This window comes from Nicotiana attenuata, unplaced genomic scaffold (assembly GCF_001879085.1).
Source record: "Nicotiana attenuata strain UT unplaced genomic scaffold, NIATTr2, whole genome shotgun sequence".
In the NCBI taxonomy this organism is placed as follows: Eukaryota; Viridiplantae; Streptophyta; class Magnoliopsida; order Solanales; family Solanaceae; genus Nicotiana; species Nicotiana attenuata.
In genome coordinates, this window is record NW_017670305.1 from 123346 (window position 1) to 132613 (window position 9268).

At 41.9% G+C, this 9268-nt stretch overlaps 1 protein-coding gene across 1 annotated transcript; it reads left to right on the forward strand.

The window, feature by feature from the left end:
- The first annotated feature begins 1958 nt into the window (after window positions 1-1958).
- Window positions 1959-6112, forward strand: LOC109237523. The gene is made up of 4 exons (XM_019403838.1): window positions 1959-3440; window positions 3578-3729; window positions 4261-5221; window positions 5309-6112. The coding sequence occupies exons 1-4, from the start codon at window positions 1959-1961 to the stop codon at window positions 6110-6112; spliced, it is 3399 nt and encodes a 1132-aa protein (XP_019259383.1).
- The last annotated feature ends 3156 nt before the right edge of the window (window positions 6113-9268 follow it).

Genomic DNA, 9268 nt, shown 5'->3' on the forward strand with positions numbered 1-9268 from the left:
CCTTGATTATAATTCACCAATATATGGTTGTTTCTTCAATTCTGCGTTTAATTGCTTAATCGTCTGGCCAACAGTTAGGTTCTATTTACTATCTATGCTATGCTTGGGAAAGCCATGTTTAGATTAGAGAAGAATTAAAGAGAGCATGATCTTAACCCTTAGGGGGAGCGGATTTGTGGTTAGGATAGGAATATACCTAGTCACCGTGCTTAATTAAATATCGTAATCTTAATGCGTTCTTAATAGTGATTCCATAGGAATATAGGCGTTAATCTATTGAGAATAGATGAGTAGTACTCCGGGAGAAGGCTATGAGAGCATTTATCGATTAATTAGCAACCATGGGTGAATTATGAAAGGGAGAGTTAATTAGAACACAATACGAATGGTGAATCGATCACAACCCTGGAATACTTGTCTCTACTGAATACACAACAATCAATTTGTTACTTGATAATTTAGTTGTTACTTAGAATTGTAGTATAGTACAATCATATTATTGGACTTTGATTTTAGCTGGACTGAATAACAATTTTAGTAATTCCGTGAGTAGTTTATACAAGTCTCTGTGGGTTCGACACTCAACTTATCATTATATTACTCGTCGACCACGTATACTTGCGTGTGCGTTTGGGAGCAACAAGTTTTTGGCGCCGTTGCCGGGGACTTGAATATTAACTACTTGCTAGTTTTTGCTTTAATTGCTTATTTCGTCTAGTCTAACGTTACTTGATTGTTGCTCAGATCTCAGGAACTTTGATTGAATGCGTAGGGTAAGAAGCCAGGACAGACTTCAAGGCTTTGATCCTAAACCTGAGAGAACATTTCACAGGAGGTTGAGGGAAGCAAAGGACACAAATAATATTCAGGCACTTGTTCAATTTTCTGTGAACATGGCAGAGGAGCAACCTATGGCTTTTCAGGAGGTGGCAATGCCCAGCATTGCCAATGTCACCTCCAGTATCGTGAAGCCTAGGATCACTGGGCATTTTGAGCTGAAACAGAGCATGATTCAGTTACTTCATGCGAACGGGCAATTTATGGGTCTTCCACATAAGGATCCGCAGCAGCATATTCTGAACTTCTTGGAGATTAGTGATACTTATATCACTAACGGGGTCACTCCAGATTATGTGAGGCTCACACTTTTTCCATTCTCTCTATTGGGTGAGGCTAAGCGATGGCTAAAGGCAGAACCAGCTAACTCCATTACAACATGGAATGATTTGGCGAGAAAATTTCTAGCAAGGTTTTTTCCTTCAGGCAAAACTGCAAAGATCCGAAGTGAAATAGTGGCCTTCAAACAGAAAGCAGGTGAATCTTTATACTCAGCTTGGGAAAGGTTCAAGGGGATACTCAGAGACTGTCCTCATCACAATCAGACGAATGAAGTGTTAGCTCACACGTTCAAGAAACAAAGATCGTGGTAGATGCTGCAGCTGGGGGTCAGGTGTTGGAGAAAAGCTTTGACGAGATATATGCATTATTGAACAAATTCTCCAAGAGCAATCCGGATTGGCAAGGAGAGATGGGCAGGCACACAGTGCAAAAGTCTGCAGTGGTTCTTGAGTTAGATGTCGTCTCAGCATTATCAGCGCAGATTGCTACACTGGCCAATCAAGTGAACCAGATGAACTTGAGTATCAACAAGCAACAAACACAACCGGTACAACAGGTTCAGGCTTTTTGTGAAATATGTGGAGAAGGGCACACGAGCGACATATGCCCCGCAAACCCAGAGTCTATCTGCTTTGTGGGTAATTCAAACAGGGGCCAACAAACCAATATGGGAACACTTACAATCCCAACTGGAGGAACCACCCAAACTTCTCTTGGGGTGGAAACCAGGGCACTCAGAATCAATACAGGCCTCAAGCACCTCAACAGCAATATAGACCACCTCAGGTTGAACAACAAGTGAATCCTACAAGTCACCTTGAAGACATGTTAAAAAAGTGATGGCTGAACAGCAATCTCTCTCTCAGAAAGTGATGGCTGAACAGCAAGCCCTCACCACAACAGTGAGAAATTTGGAGCGTCAAATGGGACAGCTTGCTAGTGCTCAAAACACTAGACCAGCGGGAGCTCTTCCAAGTGACACTGAAGCCAATCCTAGGGCGGCCCTTAATGCTGTGTCGTTGAGGAATGGGAGACAACTAGAGGAGGTTCTATCTAAAAAGAGGAAACAGGTGACTTTTAATGACAGGCCAACCACTGTAGAATCAACATCAGAGAAAGCCAAGGAGCCAGAGAAACCGGCTAGAGAGGCGGTGGCTGAGCAATCCCCACAATTGGTTGCAAGGACACCACCTCCATTCCCTCAAAGACTGCAGAAATTGCGAGATAATGCCACATATAAGAAGTTTCTTGATATCTTGAAGCAGGTACAAATTAATATTCCATTGGTTGACATCTTACAGGAAGTACCTAAATATGCAAAATACATCAAGGACATTGTGGCGAATAAAAGGAGGCTGACCGAGTTCGAGACTGTGGCACTCACTGAGGAGTGCAGTTCCAGAATTCAAGGCAAGTTACCTCAGAAATTGAAGGATCCAGGTAGTTTCACTATCCAAATCACGATTGGTAAATATGCTGTTGGGCGAGCTCTATGTGACCTTGGAGCAAGCATAAATTTGATGCCGCTATCTATATTCAGACAGTTGGGGTTGGGTGAACCACGCCCAACCACAGTTATCTTACAGTTAGCTGACCGCTCCCTTGCTCATCCTGAGGGAGTAATTGAAGATGTGCTTGTCCAAGTGGGGTCTTTTATATTCCCAGCTGATTTCATCATCCTGGATTACGAGCCTGATCAGGAAGTCCCATTTATTTTGGGGCGTCCATTCTTAGCCACGGGCCGAGCTATTATTGATGTTTGTGAAGGAAAGATGACGATGAGAGTGGGTGATCGAGTGGAGGTCTTCAACGTTTATAGAGCACTCAAGTTACCAGCCCACTATGAAGAGTTGTCCATGATCTCTGTGGTAGAAGGTGATGCCACGTCGTTAGTACCTTATATGAGCCCTGCAGATCCTGTTGAACGTGTATTGATTGGGGACGTAGAAAATGGTGAAGATGAAAGGATGGGAGAAATTGAGCAAGTGTTGGATATGTCCTGCTGTTATGTACATGGGGTTAGAAAATTTGAAGAATTGGATAGGCCTGTCACTCTGACCCTCCCCAGGCCATCTATTGAAGAGGCTCTGAAGTTAGAACTCAAGCCACTTCCAGCGCATATGCGCTATGCTTATTTGGGGAACTCAGAGACACTGCCCGTGATTATTTCATCCAGCTTGACCAGCACTCAAGAAGAAAAATTGCTCAGAGTCCTCCGCAAGCATAAAAGGGCCATTGGGTGGACTATAGCTGACATCAAGGGCATTAGTCCATCGTTTTGCATGCATAAAATCTTTCTAGAGGACGGACACCTCCCCAGTGTAGAGCAGCAAAGGAGATTAATCCCATTATGAAGGAGGTGGTGAAAAAGGAAGTAATCAAGTTGCTCGATGCAGGTATCATTTTTCCTATTTCTGATAGCAACTTGGTAAGCCCGGTTCAATGAGTGCCTAAAAAGGGTGGAGTGACTGTAGTTGAGAACGAGAAGAATGAGCTAATCCCCACTCGCACTGTTACGGGCTGGAGAGTCTGCATTGATTATAGAAGGCTCAATAAGGCAACTCGCAAGGATCACTTCCCACTCCCATTCACCGACCAAATGCTAGACAGGTTAGCCGGGCATGAATATTACTGCTTCCTTGATGGTTATTCAGGATACAATCAAATTGTCATATGCCCAGAGGATCAGGAGAAGACTACTTTTACTTGTCCTTATGGCACCTTTGCCTTCAAGCGAATGCCATTCGGTATTTGTAATGCACCAGCCACTTTCTAGAGATGCATGATGGCTATTTTCACCGACATGGTGGAAATATTCGTGGAAGTGTTTATGGATGATTTTTCAGTTTTTGGGTCTTTTTATGATGATTGCTTGAGGAATTTAAGCAAGGTGCTGGCCCGTTGTGAAGAAATAAATCTGGTACTAAATTGGGAAAAGTGCCATTTTATGGTACAAGAGGGCATCGTGTTGGGTCACAGAGTATCTAGGAGCGGCATTGAAGTTGATAAAGCGAAGGTGGAGGCAGTTGCAAAATTACCTCCACCTATCTCAGTGAAGGGTGTCCGGAGTTTCTTGGGACACGCGGGTTTCTATCGGCGCTTTATTAAAGATTTTTCAAAAATTGCCACTCCCTTGTTCAGGCTGCTTGAAAAAGATGTCTCTTTCAATTTTGATGATTCTTGCCTCGACGCATTTGAGGAACTTAAAAAGAAGTTGGTGACCGCCCCCATTATTGTGGCACCTGATTGGTCTCTACCATTTGAACTTATGTGTGATGCGAGTGACCTTGCTATTGGGGCAGTGCTAGGCCGGAGGAAGTACAAGATGTTTTATTCCATCTACTATGCGAGTAAGACTCTTGATGATGCACAGCAGAATTACACCACCACTGAGAAGGAGTTGTTAGCCGTTGTGTGGGCCTTTGAGAAATTCCGGGCATACTTGGTGGGAACAAAAGTCATAGTTCATACGGACCATGCAGCAATCAGGTATTTGTTTACAAAAAGGGAATCCAAAGCTCGTTTGATGCGCTGGGTTTTGTTGCTGCAGGAATTTGATGTTGAAATACGAGATCGAAAGGGGACAGAGAACCAAGTAGCTGATCATCTATCACGGTTGGAAAATCATGATCACGTGGAGGAGGGTGGCCAAATTAAAGAAGTGTTCCCTGATGAGAAACTTTTTGCTATAACCCAAAACTCTCCCCCATGGTATGCAGACTATGTGAATTATCTTGTGAGTGGAGTACTACCCCCCGAAATCCAATCTGAAGCTAGAAAGCGGTTCTTACATGATGTGAACTTCTATTACTGGGATGAGCCCTATTTGTTCAAGCAATGTGCTGATCAGTTGATGAGGAGATGCATTCCTGAAAAAGAGGTGGAATTAGTGTTGTATGATTGTCACGCATCACCTTATGGGGGCCATCATGGAGGAGATAGAACAGCTGCAAAGGTGTTACAATCCGGTCTCTTTTGGCCAACCTTATTCAAGGATGCGCATGCATTCGTTAAGAAGTGTGACCAATGTCAGAGAACGGGAACAATCACAAGGAAGCATGAGATGCCTTTGAAAAATATTCTAGAAGTTGAGCTTTTTGATGTGTGGGGGATAGATTTTATGGGACCATTTCCACCGTCCAGAGGAAACAAATACATTTTGCTAGCCGTTGACTACGTGTCAAAATAGGTGGAGGCAACTGCTTTGCCAACCAATGATGCCATGGTGGTAGCTGTTTTTGTGAAAAAGAACATATTCTCGAGATTTGGGACTCCACGGGCCTTAATCAGTGATGAAGGGACTCATTTTTGCAATCGATTGTTGAATAACCTTCTTGCTAAATATGGAGTTCGCCACAAGGTTGCTACAACATATCATCCGCAGACAAGTGGGCAAGCTGAGGTGTCAAACCGAGAAATCAAGCAAATATTAGAGAAGACGGTAAGTGTGAATAGGAAGGATTGGGCTGCAAAGTTGGATGATGCCCTATGGGCGTATAGGACTGCATATAAAACACCAATTGGAGCGTCCCCTTACAAGCTGGTTTATGGGAAGGCCTGCCACTTGCCCGTTGAGCTCGAACACAAAGCATATTGGGCCATTAAGAAGCTGAACATGGACCTTGAAGCCGCAGGTGAGAAAAGACTTATGCAGTTGAATGAGTTAGACGAGTTCAGGTTGCACTCTTATGAAAATGCCAAGCTATATAAAGGAAAGACCAAACGATGGCATGACAAGCATATCAAGCCACGTCACTTTGAGCCAGGCCAACAGGTATTGTTATTCAATTCTAGACTGCGACTGTTCCCTGGGAAGCTAAAGTCGAGATGGTCAGGTCCTTTTGAGGTGGTGAGAGTCACCCCTTATGGTGCAATCGAGCTACGACCTTTAAATGGCGAGAGGATATTCTTAGTGAATGGTCATAGAGTCAAGCATTACTGGGGAGGAATGATTGATCGTGAAAAGACCAAGGTTGTACTCGCTGATGAGTAAGCGAGACTCTGCGTCGTGCCGCGACGTTAAATCAGGCGCTGGTTGGGAGGCAACTCAACATGTATATCTTTTAGTTATTGATTTTTTAGTGTCAAGTGTTGTGTTGTTTTTGTTTTACAGAGTAGGGGAAGTCTGAGTACCCAAAGTTGAAGCTGAGGAGCATGTTTGAGCTTAAGTGTGGGGTCGTCCCGACCCTTACTATTGAGGATCATGTCCGAGCTAGGCCCGAGAGGGTCTCTGGGAGTATTTCTCACCCGTGTTTTAATATTTCTCTATGATCATGCATCGAGGACTATGCATAATATAAGTGTGGGGTGGGGAAACTACTTTCTGAAGTGTAATTGTATAAAACTATTTTTTTAGTTTTTCTTTTAGAACTCGTAGTAGACACAGTCTAGGTTTAAAAATTAAAAAAAAACGAAAATTGAAAAAAAAATGTGAAAAAGTTCGGACTTTTCCCGACGATGGATCTTTTGGACAATTTTCTTGAGGGATAAAAGTCCGATATAAAAAAACCAAAAAAGATTTTTTTTTTTTTTTTTTTTTTGTAATAGCTAGGTAGTATTCCTTGGTTTTTCTTTAGGCACCGGTTCTTTTCCAAGGATGTAGCTCGAACCGGGCATTTTAATTTCTTTTTAGGAGGAGTTTAGGAAGAAATTGAGTCGTTCTGAGATACTCATTGACATGATTGATGCTGGCTCATTAGGCTATGACATACATTCTGTTTTCCCGTGTACTTGGTTTGAATTGTGAAGCCTGAGTAAAGTAAATAGCCTATTTTGTGACGCCTTTTCTCAGATGTTTGACTTGTATGCCACATAGTGCAATATTGCTTAAATTCCTCAATTATGTGTGCTTGCTTGACTTGAGAGTTGAATAGAACCGTCTTGATTGAGTCATGTGCAACGTGTGTGTGAGGATTTGTGATTTTCTGTGCTATCCTATATAGTCTAGAACTTGCCCCGTGTGTTAATTGAAGCGAAATTGTAAGTTGTGCTAATCTAGGAGATGACATAGGCATTTTCTTGCTTGATCATGGATGTGCTTGTCACATAAAAATAAATTTTCCGTTGCTAGCCCCTTTGAGCCTATAGACCTTTCTTTGGCACCCACATTACAAGCCATACCCTTATTTTGTTCTTAATTTGATACTGATTGAACATGTACCTCCTAAGACACTTAGTCGCTAAAAGAAGTAAGGATAGATATTGGGGAGCATCATTTGAGTGGAACCATGGAAGGGCCCGTTGGTGCACTAAAGTTGAAATTAAAGGTCACTAGCCGATGAACTTTATTGTATAGAGTGTGTGGAGAAAAGAAAAGAAAAATGATAGTGAATGTATATAAAAAAAAAACACCTCCAATTCTTATTGAGTTGTGCTAGTGAAAAATAGAAAAGTGCTTAATTGAAAAGAGGGCTATGTTGTATGTGGCAAGTGGGTTGGTTGAGAAGAATATGAGCTTGAATTGTAAATGTAGTGTATTAAAGTGCTTAGGAGGGTGAGTCACTATTTCTAAATATATCCTACCCGTCCCTTAGCCTACATTACAACCTAAAAGTCCTAATTGATTCTAGATTTGGCTAGCTTAAATTAGTAGAGATATAAACTACGGGCAAGCTTATGGTACGACCACGGGATGCATATGAATTCTTTGTGAGAGTGAGTGAATTTTGTTCAATTGTGTGATGTCCTTAAATTATATTCAAAATTACATTTGAATGTGTGGACCAATTTATACTCATTCTTCCATTTGTTGGTGAGGGCACATGATCTCATGAATGATTGGTAATGTTGTAAACTTTCTTGTTGGGTAAGTGCATGAATTGAGGGTGCTTAGTGGTTGCAAGTCGATTGTTGAGGTTGGGCAGTGACAAATAGGTTGTTGGAATTTATTGAATTGAAATATTTTACTTGGGTATGCTTAAACGGGAAGAATGTGAAATTTTGTGTGTTGATGCTTGTGTGCCGATATTGATTATAGTCAAGGGTATAGTGTGTGGTTAAAAGTGAAAGTACTCCTCTATAATTGATACTTGTACGTAGTTGGGGGGTTTATGAGATTGTCCAATTGCTCGAGGACGAGCAACGTTTAAGTGTGGGGTGTTGATGATAGGTGATAATAGGTAAAAGACTATAATTAGACCCTAAAGAACCACATTTGTGTATAGCTTTTGCGGTAAAAAGTGATAACAAAATGCTCTGATTAGTGCTTTTCATGCTTTGCAGGCTATATTCCCAATAAAAAGAATGTTTTGTTGACAATTACTTTTGGGATCAATTACGGAGAAAAGAGAGGCCAATCATACAATATCCACAAAGTGCACCAAGCGAAGGACAAACCAAAACTGAAGGCCACTATGGCCGCTGTCGGGCATAACCGCGGTAGGACCGCGGCAGAATACTGCTGCAGATTCTGAAGGCCACTCTGGCCCGGTCCTGGCGTAACCGCGATATAGGACGCGCAGGACGCGTAAACTCCAGGGACCAAAGTGCAAAACACGAGATTTTAAGCCCTAAACCCTATATTAAACGGAGGAAGTCGGCCAAGAAAAGGGGAGGACGCCACTTTGGAGTAAAAACACACACGGGATCGTGAGGAAGCGGAGAATTCTCAGTTTTCTTCATTTTTTCAGTATTTTCAATTGATTTCAACAATCATGCAATTGTTTGATTATATCATGAGTGGCTAAACACCCATTGTTCTAGGGTTGTGAATTTAGCCATGAATATTGTTGTTTGATATTAGCTTGACCTTGATTATAATTCACCAATACTATGGTTGTTTCTTCAATTCTGCGTTTAATTGCTTAATTGTCTGGCCAACAGTTAGGTCTCATTTACTATCTATGCTATGCTGGGAAAGCCATGTTTAGATTAGAGAAGAATTGAAGAGAGCATGATCTTAACCCTTAGGGGAGCCGGATTTGTGGTTAGGATAGGAATATACCTAGTCACCGTGCTTAATTAAATATCGTATCTTAATGCGTTCTTAATAGATTGATTCCATAGGAATATAAGCGTTAATCTATGAGAATATGTGAGTAGTACTTCTGGAGAAGGCTATGAGAGCATTTATCGATTAATTAGCAACCATGGGTGAATTATAATGAAAGGGAGAGTTAATTAGAACACAATCGAATGGTGAATCGATCAC

Coding starts and splice junctions, on each gene's coding strand:
- LOC109237523 (XM_019403838.1), top strand. CDS start 1,959: ATGGCTGAACAGCAATCTCTCTCTCAGAAAGTGATGGCTGAACAGCAA. Junction 3,441..3,577: donor AGGACGGACACCTCCCCAGT/GTAGAGCAGCAA, acceptor GTGCCTAAAAAG/GGTGGAGTGACTGTAGTTGA. Junction 5,222..5,308: donor TAGAAGTTGAGCTTTTTGAT/GTGTGGGGGATA, acceptor GTGTCAAAATAG/GTGGAGGCAACTGCTTTGCC.